We start from the raw sequence: 13,859 nt of genomic DNA, 5'->3' as shown, positions 1-13,859 counted from the left end.
TTGTCAAAACTTTAGAGAACACACATCACCTGTCACATAAACTCGTTGAAAGGACTTGAGTGCAGTCCCCAGTTTGTTTCAACATTATGCCACCTAATTAGCCCACAAAATCACAAGGACATTACGTGACCTGGCCTGAGAAAAGAGAAATCATGGAGAAAAGAGTGGTCCATAAACCTTGCTTGACAAATTCTAAGTTGATGGTCCAGAAGAATTATTCAGATCCGACGAAATCACTAATGGCAAAACAGGAAGAAGTAATCATGTATGCTATATATTTTACCCTGCATAATTGTTTCACTATTCATGCCACTATTGAACAGGCCACTCCACACTCCTCATACTTCTTCTAGTTGCGGTATTTCATTCACCCCCAAAAAAGGTATATACATGTACCCGCTCTCTTGCGATAATATTTTTCAAGAAGTCAAAATCCAACACCTGAGAACTAACTCACAAATCCTTGTGCTCTTTCTTCTTCTTCCGGCAGCACTTGAAGCTAAGCTTCCAAGCAGAGCAAGCGAAGCAACCTGGCTTGGCTGGCTTCTTTGCTTTCTCTACTTTCCAAGAAGAATTCAGATGTTCTTCAGCATGGATGCTGTTCCCTGTCTCGCTTGGCTGACCATTCAGGTTTGATGGTTCGGCGAGGCCTATAGGTTTTTTTCTTCTTTGGCCTAGATTGGCTTGTATATATCCTCGTGTTCTATTTTTTTTAGAAAAGGAGGATGACCCCCGAGCTCTGCATCTAAGCGATGCATGCCGTCACTTTATTAATTATTCTCACAAGACCTTACAAAGTCATACAACAGTAAGACTGAAGCCATCGTCTACGCAACAACTGTCGCTCCACCTATCCAGTTGATGAAGGGGCGCTGATAGTCTGGGCCTAATACCAAACAGACATCACAGCCAAACCTAAACATCTAAAACCTGAGATCCCAACCAAGACGCCTGATTGGTATGGGGCACCTACCAGTCCGGCGCACTCCTCAACCAGGACGCCTGCCGGGTATGGGGCCGCCGCAGCCAGGGGCGGAGCCAAGGGGGGACGAGCAGGGGCCAGGCCCCCCCCCCCCCCCCCAAGGATCGACGAACTCTTTGACAGGTAGGAGTAATTAGCAATTAGATTTGGTGAATACACGTATTAGGCCCCCCCCTAACTGAAACGGAGAGTATAAAATCTCGAAAGAAAAGACCCATAAGAAAGCCCAGTCAGGGTCATAGCCTCGCCCGCTCCTAGTACTAGTCCTTGCGGTTACCTAAAAAGGCTCCTGACGTGATTAACGTGCGATCTGAGCGATTAGCGCAGCCGGCGGCCGCTAGCTTATGCCCTCACTGCTCGCAAAGTTTGATCGAATCAGGCGACAACACTGCACGGCGAATCCTGGAAACTACTCTAGCTGTTAATTCTCAAGGTTAGCACTATTAAGTACTCCCAGTTAATCCCTCTCAGCTCTCATCTTATATGTGTCGAATTGTACAGCCGATCTAGGGTTAATTCTACTTGTACTCTTAGTTAAAATTGAGTGGTCTACGTCTCTACGATGCTAATTTATTTGTAATTTCTTTCAACTGTTCGATTTATGACGCGTGTGAGAAGGGAAAATCGTCGCCAAACACCATAAAGATTAATTCAATTTTTAAGCATGTTGTTTCAAGTTCCTTTTTTAGAGTATGTTGTTTCGAATTCTGGACATATTGAGAGGCAAACGTGCAAATTACCAGTCCCCAATCCGATGGAAGATGACTTGCTTGGAAATTATATGATAACCTACATTGATACTGAAACTTAGCAACTAGGTTATCTTCTCATGAAATTATTAAATAAAATCATCTTACTGGCACTTTTAGGGGAAATTTTAAAACTAAATGCAGCTATGTTTTAATTTTCTTGACGTCCCACATTATTTAGTATTGTACTCGGTACTATTTTTTTTGCACCACACAGTTTTATTTTGTAAGTTACCTTGGCCCCCCCTATACCTAAATCCTGACTCCGCCCCTGGCCGCAGCCACCTGCCACGAGTCCATCTTCAGAGTTGTACTGTTGCATCTACCGTGCCAGGTCTCTCAGCCATCGACGCCACCACGACGCCAGACAGCGTCGTCCTCCTGCGCGAGTCCATCCTCCCACATCGAACTTCGAATCTACACTGCGCCACACCGTCCAGATCCGTCGCCATCAATGCATGAATGAAGCACCGCTCCACCAAAGAAGCCATCCGCTGGTCCCGCAAAGCCGAGTGCACCTCCAAGAATGCCGTCCCCAAGGGGGTTACGACACATGATTGCCGCCAACATCCGATCAGCTGATCTAGGGTTTCCCCCGGAGGTATTGAGTGGAGTTGGGAGCTTCACCTCGATGCCTTCATGAAGGAAACGATGATAAGGGCATCGTCATCACCGTCTCCGGCCATCGACCGAAGATCAGGTTTTCACCCGGATCCGTCCCAAGAAATCCACCCAACAAACTGTGCACCGTCTCGACCGCCTTCAAAGCCCCAGATCTAGCCGCCTAGATCCGGCGACCAACCGCAGCAACAATGCCACTGTGGGACCCCTGGCACACCGGCCACTGCCTGAGTGTGCCACCACTGGAGCCTAGGAGGAGGGCTCCCACCCCGCCTCGCCAAGCTGCGAGAGCCGCCGAGAAGGATCCCGCGCGCTCGTTGCTGTCTCTGATCCGAATCAATCCATAGCAGATCGCCGTCACAGATCCGCCTTGAACAGGGACTGCACCACGCCATGCCGCTGCGGGAAGCCCGAGCTTCACCGGCCTCCACCCTCTAGGGCCACCGCCTCGGGATCCAGACAGAACTTTGCCGCTGCCACCGGCCAAGTTCTGCTGCCGCCGACTGGCCAAGCCGCCGGTCACTGCATGACCATGCGAGCACAGCCAGCCGGCCGACCAACTCTGACGAAGAAGGCCACCACCACCAAGCCTAGGGCCGGCGCCCCAGACATCCTCGTGTTGCAGATCAAGCCCAGGAGCAGTGCCCCGCCGACGGCGATTGAGATCGGTAGCACAACGAATTAGCCCGACATGAGTCAAGGCCAGATCCGCCGTTGCTGGTGCCGTCCTCCCCCGCCGCCGCCGCACCACTTCCATGTCGTCGCCGATCTGCGCCACCGCCGCCGATCTGGCCGGAGAGGAGCGCCGCCGATCTGGCCGGAGAGGAGCGCCGCCTCCCAACCAGATCGAGATCCAAGGAGAAACCGACGCCGCCGCCACGCCACAAGGGCTTTGCCATTTGACGCCCCGGGCGACGGCGGCGAAGGGGAGCGGAGGAGGGGCGAGGCTGTAGGAGGAGGACGAGGGCTCCCCGGTGCGGGGCGGCGCTGCCGCACGGGGGAGGGACGGGAGGAGGGTTCATCTGGTCCATTTAGTTTAAAAACTGGTGTGCATATGGAAGTGCGGGACACATGCTTGTTTCCAACTCGTGGTTAATCCGTTCCTTGTTTCTTTACTTTGTGCTTGTGCTTGCTTTTTTTTTTGAGGAACAGGAAGGAACACTGTCTTTTCATATAAAAGGAGAATAAGGTTTATGTACAAGACTGTTCCGGTTTTTTGGAGAGAAACCGGACAAAAACCCCTAGAAAAGCCCACACGATAGCACTAATCCACCAATACCGGCTGCCACTTGTGCCCGGCCAAAGGCCAAAGTCCTTTGCTTGATGTCGTCGAAGGCAATAGATGCTACCTCTAGGTGCGTGAGGCGAGTTTCATTGAAGATGTGTTTGGTTTCACTACTTCCAGATGTTCCAGATGGTGTAAAGGAATCCCACGAGTCCAAAATCCCCATCGAAGGGGGCAACGTGGGCATGGCCCCAGAGTCCTCTCCCGTCCACACCTGGACGTGAGATCAAACTGCGGCGGCAAACGGGCAATCCTTGCATAGATGAGTGGCCGTATCCGGTGCCCCAAGGCAAAGGGGACATCGAGGGTCGTGCAGCCAGCCACGAACGGCTAGCATGTCGGTCGTGAGGATTTTCCCGTGGAGTACAAGCCAGGCCAAGAACTTGCATTTTGGCTCAGCGTGTGCCTCCCAAATCTTGGCTGGGGAGAACCTGGGATAGGATCCAGAGAACTGGGCCGCGTAGGCCGAAGCAGCAGAGTATATGCCATTGGGAGTCCACCGCCAAGTGATGGAGTCCTCCTGGTCCGGGTTCAACGCAACCTGAGCGATAGCTGATGCGAGGGCAATGAACTCCTGTAGGTGGGTAGGCGATGAAAGACAGGCCACCGATCTGATCCAGTTCTCCTCCTGGAGCTCCTTCATCACAGTTCTCCGCTTCCTGGTGGCAATTTTGTATAGCTCCGGGAAGGCCCGGGATAGAGGACCCCATCCTGTCCAGTTGTCGTGCCGGAATAAGGATTTTCTCCCATTGCCCAAGGAGATGGTGGTAGAAGCCCTGAAGAGCGCCATATCCGTCTCATCGCAGTCCACATAAGCCAAGGCCAGCGAAGATGGAGCGCCTGACCAAATCTCTCGAGGTCTGTGATTCCCAGGCCCCCCATGGGCTTAGGCCGGCAGACAGTCTTCCATTTGACCAGAGAGTGTCCGCCAGACGCGTTTTCTAAGTCTTCCCCACACCAGATGAAGTTACGAGTGATATTACTAAGCTTCTGGATTGCCCAAGTGCGAAGTGGGAAGCGAGAGCGCAGTGAGGTGATGATTTGCAATGGCGCACAACACGGACTTTGCAAGGGAGACCCTTCGCACCAGGTTCTTCCCCTTCCAGCCCGACAACTTGCCCATTGCCTTGTCCAGAAGAGGTTGGAGGTCAACCCTTCTGAGCCGCCTGGTATGTAGTGGGAGACCCGGGTATCGGCCGGGGAACATGGCCAGCTTGACCGGGAAGGCCGAGAGGACGGCTGGGAGATCAATGTCTTGGCAGCGAATGGGAGACACCTCGGTCTTGCTGACATTTGTGATGGTCCCGATGCATCCCCAAAACAGGCAAGGATCCAAGCGATGGCGTCGATCTCTTGTTTGACCGGGTTAGCAAAGATGCCAGCATCGTCCGCATAGAGGGAAACCCTGCAGGAGGCCGGTCGTGCCATGATGGGCTTGAGGATCCCGGCCTGGGAAGCCGCCCGGAGCATAAGTTGCAGAGGATCGATGGCCAGAATGAAGAGCATAGGCGACAACGGGTCACCCTGGCGAAGGCCTTTTCCATGCGCGAATGGGTTTCCCGGCTCCCCATTTAACAGCACCCTGGAGGAAGATGAAGCGAGGGTCATGCAGATCCAGTCCCGCCAGCGCTGTCCAAATCCCAACTACTGTAACACCTCCAGGAGGTAAGCCCAACCCACAGAGTCAAAAGCCTTGGAGATGTCGAGCTTGAGGAAAAGGCCTGGCGTTGAAGAGCGGTTCAATTCTTTGATCAAGTTTTGCACGTGTAGGAAATTATCGTGGATGCACCATTTTCACAAAGGCACTCTGGCACTTGGAAACCAGCGACGGAAGCAGAGGGGCTAGCCGGTTAGCCAACAGCTTGGAGAAGATCTTGGAGATGATGTGCATAAAACTGGTTGGGCAGTAGTCTCCAATCGAGCAATCGAGGATGCACCGGCTTTTTTGGGAGCAGAATAATATTGGCTGAATTGATCAGGCCCGCGCAGTCGCCTCTCAGGTTCGCGAGCTGCATCACCACAGCCATGACATCCGCTTTGATGATCTCCCGGCATGATTTGAAGAAGGCGTCAATGAAACCATCGGGACCCGGGGCCTTGACCGAAGGTAAGGAGAATACCGTCTCCTTAATCTCCGCCTCGTCGAATGGATCGTCCAGAGCCGATAGGTCGTGGCGTTGCATCCCGATGTTCTCCCAGACAATGGACTTGGTGCGCAGGGCAGGCGTGCCGATGTTAGCCTGGAAGTGGTTCAGAAGGGCCCGCTCCTTGTCATGTCTGGTAATTGCCAGCCCCGAGGTGGTAGTGATCGTCTGAATGAAGTTCTTACGCCTTCGTCTGTTCGCACGAGCATGGAAGAGCTTTGTGGTGGCGTCCCCCAGGCGGATCCAGTTGAGCCGAGAATGCTGTCTCAGCTTGATTTTCTGAATGGCGAGAAGCCCAAGGTACGAGACCTTCAGTTGTTTACGCAAATCCCTCTCAGAGTCCGAGAGCGGTCTTCCATCCTCAGCAACATCCAGGCGCCAGATGATCTCCTTGGCAACTGCGATCTGGGAGCCAAGCATCCCGACTTTTTCCTTTTGCCACTTGGCAAGGCCTTCGTGGTCCGACAGAGCTTGATATGAATCTTGCGGATGGCATCACGGGCCTGGACAGGTTTGTTCCATGCCAAGGCAACGGTGTCCTTGAAGCCCGGGAGACGAAGCCAGAATTCCTCGAATTTAAAGGAAGGCTTTCTCGAGTTGTCGACGCACCCCTGAAGGTATAACGGAGCATGATCCAAGCAAACTGTAGTGATAGCCTGAAGGTGTGCATTGGGAAAGAGCATGTCCCAATCGTCGAAGTGGAACACGTGGTCAATCTTGGTAAGGACCGGGTTGGCCTGCGCATTGGACCAGGTGAAACGGCACCCGCCCAGGTGAAGCTCCTTTAGTTGCAAGAATTCAAGAGCCCCACGGAACTTGGCCACCAGGCGGCGATTGATGTTGGTGTTGCTCTTATCCGCCGCTTTAGTGATGAGGTTGAAATCCCCCAAAAGGAGCCACTCGCTTCTTGCCACGGTCTTGAGGGTCCTAAGCTCCTCAATGAAGGCCAACTTGTCTTGCTCTTAGTAGTTTTGAACATTGTAAATAAGGTTGTTCTTGAGCTTCCTAGATTGGCTATAAGTTTGTAAACCAATGATTGGTTTGATGAGCCCATGAGCGAAATTGTATCTCTCCTAATGGACGATGTCACTGTTATTTCGAATTAATAAAGTGGTTTTGTTTCATAAAAAAAGTTCAAGTCGGCATGTAACAAGATGAGGTTGATAAATATCTACCACCATCTTGAGTGGGAGTATTGAATGTTTTGTGTGTGCGTGTGAGTGAGTTAAATATGGCCCATCCGGCCCATATGTGTCTACATATAGCTATGTTGAGAAATAGGGAGTGTGATTTTCAGAAATTCCCATAAGGATCACAAAATCCCATGATGGAGCGGTACTCTCTCTGCTGAAACGATTGTACTGACCGTCCGTCTATTGCAAAGACACAGTCATGTGCTTCTGCCTGATTAAAACTTAAAATCCAGGCAAATTATGCATCTGCTTAACCCTTTTTGGTTTGGCCAAAATACCCAGAGATATACTTTTTTTTTGAAACGAGGCAAAAGACTTGCCATTTTCATTGATTAAGAAGTGAGAATTGCCCAGAGATATACTGATCTCTTAGCGTACTGATATCTACGCAGAAATATTACTGATTGTCAGCTCCGCTGGAATTATAATGCAAAAGTTTTTTTTTTCGTAATTCTAGTTTGTTTGAAAGGTCAAGGCCATCAAAGCTGTTGTCAAAACTTTAGAGAACACACATCACCTGTCACATAAACTCGTTGAAAGGACTTGAGTGCAGTCCCCAGTTTGTTTCAATATTATGCCACCTAATTAGCCACAAATCACAAGGACATTACGTGACCTGGCCTGAGAAATCATGGAGAAAAGAGGGGTCCATAAACCTTGCTTGACAAATTCTAAGTTGATGGTCCAGAAGAATTATTCAGATCCGACGAAATCACTAATGACAAAACACTAAAACAGGAAGAAGTAATCATGTATGCTATATATTTTACCCTGCATAATTGTTTCACTATTCATGCCACTATTGAACAAGCCACTCCACACTCCTCATACTTCTTCTAGTTGCGGTATTTCATTCACCCCCAAAAAAGGTATATACATGTACCCGCTCTCTTGCGATAATATTTTTCAAGAAGTCAAAATCCAACACCTGAGAACTAACTCACAAATCCTTGTGCTCTTTCTTCTTCTTCCGGCAGCACTTGAAGCTAAGCTTCCAAGCAGAGCAAGCGAAGCAACCTGGCTTGGCTGGCTTCTTTGCTTTCTCTACTTTCCAAGAAGAATTCAGATGTTCTTCAGCATGGATGCTGTTCCCTGTCTCGCTACCGACATCGGTAGTGGCATCATGCTCGTCATCGTACTGCTGCTTTTCCTGGAGCAGCTCAAGGAGCCTCTGCTTCTTCTCTGTCAGCGAAGGAATGTCCGCAGATATCCGCGCTGCGAATGATGTTTGCATCTGGTGATCTGGTGTGCTACCTCTTGAAGGAGTGAAGTCTTGAGGATCCGGATGAACAGAGATGTTAGGATGTGAGAAGTTGACACCAATGATACTATTCATTAAAATATGATGTTTTACCTCCTCTCACGCTTTGGAAATCATCTTCACTGTCCGAGTCTAACCACGGCCTTGCCTCGAAGAACGACTCATCTCTGCTTCCTCCTGGCGTAACAATCAGCACTGGATGGATCAATGGTTGATGTTATGATCCTAGGACTGAAAATATTATCTTCTCCAGTCTTTTTTCAATTGTCCTTAATTCAATTAAACTACTAGAGCAAAGGAGCATTTCAGTAGAAGCAAACTACTACAGTAGTAGTCACGTCTTTTAACTGTAACTTCAGTTAACGATGAGGCATGGAAGAAGCGCGAAATAAAACCACGAGAAACCACTGTTGCGGCCTATAGGCAATAACACTGATCGATGATATTTAACAAGACAAATAATTGGCCTTTTTCAGATTAGGACGTTTGGCCAGAAAAAGTGAAAGGCATATAAACTTTATTCGTATTCAGAAATAAAAAAATGTGCCCTCATGATCAACTTTGCAGTATTTTTTATGGAGAAAAGTTGTGATTGTGGAGCTTCTATTTGACTTCCAGTTGAAACTTTCATTGACCATATCATGCGTTGCCTATTGATGCTAAGTAACATCAGTTTGATGTTATGTTATACAAGAAGCCAGCTTGAAGTCTTCTTTCGGTATACAAGGCACACACTGGCCCTAAGAGGAAATTTGCAGCGAGGGAAAATAAAAATAGGATTATCTGTCCAATTGAACCAACATTACATAGCATAGTACCTGATGGAGCAAAAGAGTAGGACATGAGATGAAAATGGCAGCACAAGACTCGTCCGTCCGAAAGCCATTAGCTCCGATACTGTGTGAGTGCGACCAGGGGTCGCATCGCATTCAGAGGTATGTTGCCTAGCTACCACATGGCATGGTTGGTGCACCTAGCAGGTGCAGAAATGAATAAATCTGATGGAGGTACTGATTGCATTGATCTCCCTGATCATCCTAATCGAACGCCGAACGAGACAAGAACCGACTATACAGTTATCATAATTCAATCCTGATTCTCAACCCAACCAATCCCTGAGAGTAGCAGGATAACTTAGTTAATTTCGTGGGAGCAACCGGCCGTCCCACTAAAATCTTTCTGGTCGGTCCAATATTGATTAGTTAAACACAAAAGGTAAGCACTAAGAAGAAGAATCGAATTGTTACCCCTCCCCGTTTAAGGCAGGAAGAGGAAGAAATCGATAACGGAAAGGAAGAAAGTAACGGTTTCCGCAGAAGATGACCTACGTACCATTCTCTGTGCCGTAGCGATCTGGGCTAGCGACGATCGTCGCCCGGCCGCCGCCGCCGGCCGCAGTGTCCGGCACGGCGGCCGTGGAAGAAGCGTCCGGCGGCGCGGACGCAGGCTTCTTCCGGATCCTGAACCTCATGTTGCCGGCGTCGCTGCTGCGGACCGGAATCAATCTTCAGAGTATCGACCACGGCACAACACCCTCTCCTCCCTTCCCTCCTGCGGAGGCAGTTTCTGACGGCGCGCGCGAAAGAGAAAAGCAAGTAGTCGAGATTTTGTAGTGAGCATTGGGAGGCAGGGGAGGAAGAAGAAGAGGGAGAGAGGCAGGCAGGGGAAGTTGCTCCGGGAGGGACGGACGCGTTGTCGTGTCCCAGTGTCCCGCGGCGCGTGCGCGTGCGCGGAGGAAGGAAGGGAAGTAGGAGAGGGGGGCGATCGTGCCGCCGTGTGTGGCGCGTGCGCGTGGCGTGGTGGGATGATGGATGGCAATGGCGCTTCCCTCCGAGAGTACTGGACTGGACGTGGGGGCCCACTTACGAGCCGGCTGATTTGGCATGCCATGTATACAAGGGTTTGAACAGGTATTTCGCAGCGGGCGGCCGCGTACTACATACAGCAGTACGTACGAATGCCAGTTGGGAGGAGCACTAACTACCAAATTATTTCGTAGGGTTAGAGATTTTTTCGGGTCGCTTCTTTCTTCCAGGAGAAGAAAGAAAGGCGATCTCGCCTCCTGCCGCTAGGGCGCCTTCCTTCGCCGCCGTCCTCCGCTGACGACCTCAGTCGTCGGTGGTGAGGGGAGTTGCCGAATCCATACGTGTGGGTTATTTTAGGCATTTGTCTTTTAGGTTTTAGGATTGTTCATCGTCATGGTTTCGGCAACGGCGATGGCGGCGCCGACTAATAAATCTTCAGATCCTTTCCCGACGAGGCGATCCGTTTTTGGGGTGGATTTGGAAACCAAACTGTTCAAGCAAAGATGGTGCGGCGGCGGCGGCATCCTCATGGTGGACCTGTGTCCTCGGCCTCCGCCGTTGCGATGGCGTTTGCTCCAGCGCCGGCGTGGAGCTTGGGAGGTAGTTCAGGAGCAGATGCAGATTGTGGTCTGCACCGATGACATCTGGAAGATGGTGGATCTGGGTTCGTGGTTCGTGGCAGGCAGGTATGTTTTCCTCCTCCAACATCTTAGTTGGGGCGGGGTGCCAGATCTGAAGTTTGATGGCGTATCCGGAGTGTTGCCCCAGTCTGATTCGTTGCGTTCAATGGCAATGGCTTCACCTTTATTGACGAGCCACCTTGGAGGTCTGCAAAGCTGCATATCAGCGATGGAGCCGCGTCGAGCTTGGGTGTGGAGGTGATCCGTCATTTTCTCCTTTGGTGGCTACTATGATGGTGCTAGAGGCAGGTGACGGGCGTTGGTGTCAAGCTCAGAGGATTCTTCAGTCTTATTTGTAATTTTACTTCTTGGCTGGTGTTCCTGTGTGCAAAGGCTAACGTTCTGCTGTCTTTTTAGTTTTGTTAGGTCGGTATGTAAGTGGCTTGTACTATGATCCTTATGAGACCCGTATTATCATGAAAAAAAACCAAATTATTTTGTATGGCTCGATGCTTGCTTGCGTGCGTTGCGCGCCCGTGCCGATCCATTATGTGTGCGTTAGGTCATGCACCCCACACGCACATTTGGTGTGCTTTTAGTTTGGTTTGCTTCCATTTTATCATCCCCGAATCACTCCATTTCCTTCTCTGATTATCGTCATGCGTGCCTGGATGCATGCATGATCACTGATAGTAGAATAGAAATGGCAGGAGGCTCCGCTCGTCTACACTTGTCCTTCCGCCTGCCTGATAATTATAATTAGGAGAAACACGTGTGGGAAACAATCTCAAGAAACTGATAGCAGCTCCCTGTACCTACGTAGGGCGCTACTGGGACAGCACTACGCCACTAACAATAATTCCAAGCCCCTTCAATTTTGTTTCGGCTTCGCAGCTCTGACTTGTGAATTCACCCAACAGCTCCAGCTCCCACATTTCAGCAGAGTCATGCTGCCTTTTCAACGCCACCATGTGATGTGAGTACGCGCAAAGATGCAAAATTATCGTCACGTCCGGATGCCCACACCGCGCGCCACGATTTGTCTCATGTTTACTTACCTTCAAATCCCCATCTTTATCCTCTCGGCGTCAGTCTTTACCGGTAGGATCTTATGGATGAGAGTATCAGCATATAATTCAATATGAGCACTTGAAATTGCATTGCCACATACTACATATACAGTCGCTCTTTTTTTCTTTTGAAAACATTCGATTATGACATTTTTTTAGAATCTCTATTACGACATCTTGAGAGCATATACAGTGGCTTTTTCTTCTTCTTTTGACTGGGTAATTGCTCTTGTGTTGCCATGGGACTGGGATCAGGTGACATGCGCTACGGTGACATGCACGGTGACATGCGATCCAAATTCAAATTTAAACATTGCGAAAAAATCTGAAAAAAATCATGCATATTCACAGCACATACTAAGATAACCCCTGAAAATTTCAGATCAAAATTCGAAATATACATCGAGAAACAAAAAAGAGAAAGCTGTCATGAATAGTTCCCGAACGGTTCTCTGTAGACTATTCACATATGAGTTTCTCTTTTTTATTTCTCAATGTATGTTTCGAATTTTGATCTGAAATTTTTAGAGGTTATTTTAATATGTGCTGTGAACATGCATGATTTTTTTCAGATTTTTTCGCAATGTTTAAATTTGAATTTGGGCCGCATGTCACCGTGTATGTCGCCGTAGTGCATGTCACCTGATCCCGGTCCGTTGCCATGGACACATATTATCTATTACAATATGCTCCTTAATTTTGAAGCTCTCCCAATTAATCGAGGTGTTCCATTTTGAATTGGGAGCTCTTAATTCATGCGGGGACGTTAAGTCATGCCTGCTACCGACACGTGTTGCACGGTGGCTCTGATGGAGATCTCATGTCTACCTTTTTGTTGTTGGATCGAAGGTGGTGCGACAGTGCCAGGAGGCAGGCGGTATGTGGCGTCTATCTTTGGTGTCTTCTCCAGAGGTATCCGGTTATCGAGCCGTCAGTTGCCAGATAAGGATGATGGTACATACGGCTTGAACGATGACTTTATGCACTTTGATGGAAACATAAGATCTTTGATCAAGCTATGTCGACGCGCGCCTGCTCGTGCCCTTGCTGAAGATGGTAGATTGAAGCTTGGCTTCAGGGATGATAATCTGAAGTTCAACCTTGTATTGAACTTGCCATCATCGACGCACGTGCGGCTATTCCTTCTTGAAGGGGTGGCCTAGCAGTAGTGTATTTTTCGTTTTGATGACGTCTTGTAACATAGGGTTAATGATTATTTGGTGGAGGTACTGCGGCGAGGCATGCGGCCTCGGGTTTTCTTGTCATTTTATTTTCAGGTCGATGTTGTTCGGCTACTGAGTTTTGCATTTTTAATAATATATGGCTGCATGCCTCATCCCGAAACAACAACAACAACAACAACAACAACAACAACAACAACAACAACAACAACAACAACAACCCCAACACCAACACCAACACCAACACCACCACCACCACCACCACCAACAACAACAACAATTTTAGTCCCAAACAAGTTTGGATAGGCTAGAGGTGAAACCTATATGATCTCGCGACTAACTCATGGTTCTGGCACATGGATAACAAGCTTACACGTATCCTTGTCCATGACTAGTTCTTTTGTGATACTCCAGTCCTTCATATCTCTCCTTACAGACTCGTCCCATGTCAAGTTCAGTCTACCTCGACTTCTCATGACATTATCAGCATGCTTTATCCTCCTTTTAAAAAAAAGTCCGGTAGGGTATTCAATATTGGATTTGATTCACGATTATCGCTGGGTTAATGATTTCTCAAATTAATCAGCAACAACCAACCTAAAAAACACACCAATCACACGCATCCTCACTAGAAAAAAGAAGCGCCAACATGTGACACTTTAGCACAAATGTAATACATGCGACCTTGGTCTGGAGACCAAGGAAATAAAGAGCAACATTAGTAAGGGCAAAACAACAAGAGCTTAGGTCTGGCGACCGGGGTTCTCTAGTCCTCAGGTGGCGCCGTCACCGCAATTTTCTCCCCGTCACAGTTAATTCTGACGAGAAAGCTGAAGTTGTCCCCTCCCCCTGATCACCTCCCACGCCTCGTCGAGTTTTGCCCGTCTTGTTTGGTGAGCACAATTGAGGGTTTTAGGGTTTGGGAGTTTGGCTGTTTGCGCCACCATG

At 49.1% G+C, this 13,859-nt stretch overlaps 1 protein-coding gene across 4 annotated transcripts; it reads right to left on the bottom strand.

Moving 5' to 3' along the window:
• Positions 1 to 344: 344 nt before the first annotated feature.
• Positions 345 to 10,075, bottom strand: LOC123045285 (uncharacterized protein At3g27210). 4 transcript variants are annotated; one of them, XM_044468286.1, is made up of 4 exons: positions 9,568 to 10,075; positions 8,329 to 8,430; positions 8,067 to 8,246; positions 345 to 605 (listed from the first exon to the last, which is right to left on the bottom strand). In XM_044468286.1, exons 1-4 carry the CDS (start codon positions 9,704 to 9,706, stop codon positions 454 to 456), a joined length of 573 nt encoding a protein of 190 aa, XP_044324221.1. In that variant the 5' UTR covers positions 9,707 to 10,075; the 3' UTR covers positions 345 to 453. The 4 variants fall into 4 exon arrangements, with proteins under 4 accessions (XP_044324221.1, XP_044324220.1, XP_044324219.1 ...); XM_044468285.1 differs by having other exon boundaries at positions 345 to 462; positions 7,924 to 8,246; positions 9,568 to 10,052; XM_044468284.1 differs by lacking the exon at positions 345 to 605 and having other exon boundaries at positions 7,609 to 8,246; positions 9,568 to 10,036.
• Positions 10,076 to 13,859: the final 3,784 nt, after the last annotated feature.

This window comes from Triticum aestivum, chromosome 2B (assembly GCF_018294505.1).
Source record: "Triticum aestivum cultivar Chinese Spring chromosome 2B, IWGSC CS RefSeq v2.1, whole genome shotgun sequence".
NCBI lineage: Eukaryota > Viridiplantae > Streptophyta > Magnoliopsida > Poales > Poaceae > Triticum > Triticum aestivum.
This window is presented reverse-complemented; position numbering and strand designations above follow the sequence as displayed.

Excerpts from the sequence above, each read along its gene's own strand:
- LOC123045285 (XM_044468286.1), bottom strand. The coding sequence starts at position 9,706 with ATGAGGTTCAGGATCCGGAAGAAGCCTGCGTCCGCGCCGCCGGACGCT. Across the intron at positions 8,431-9,567 it reads TCGCTACGGCACAGAGAATG|TGCTGATTGTTACGCCAGGA; the intron begins GTACGTAGGTCA and ends TGATCCATCCAG. Across the intron at positions 8,247-8,328 it reads TTTCCAAAGCGTGAGAGGAG|ACTTCACTCCTTCAAGAGGT; the intron begins GTAAAACATCAT and ends CGGATCCTCAAG.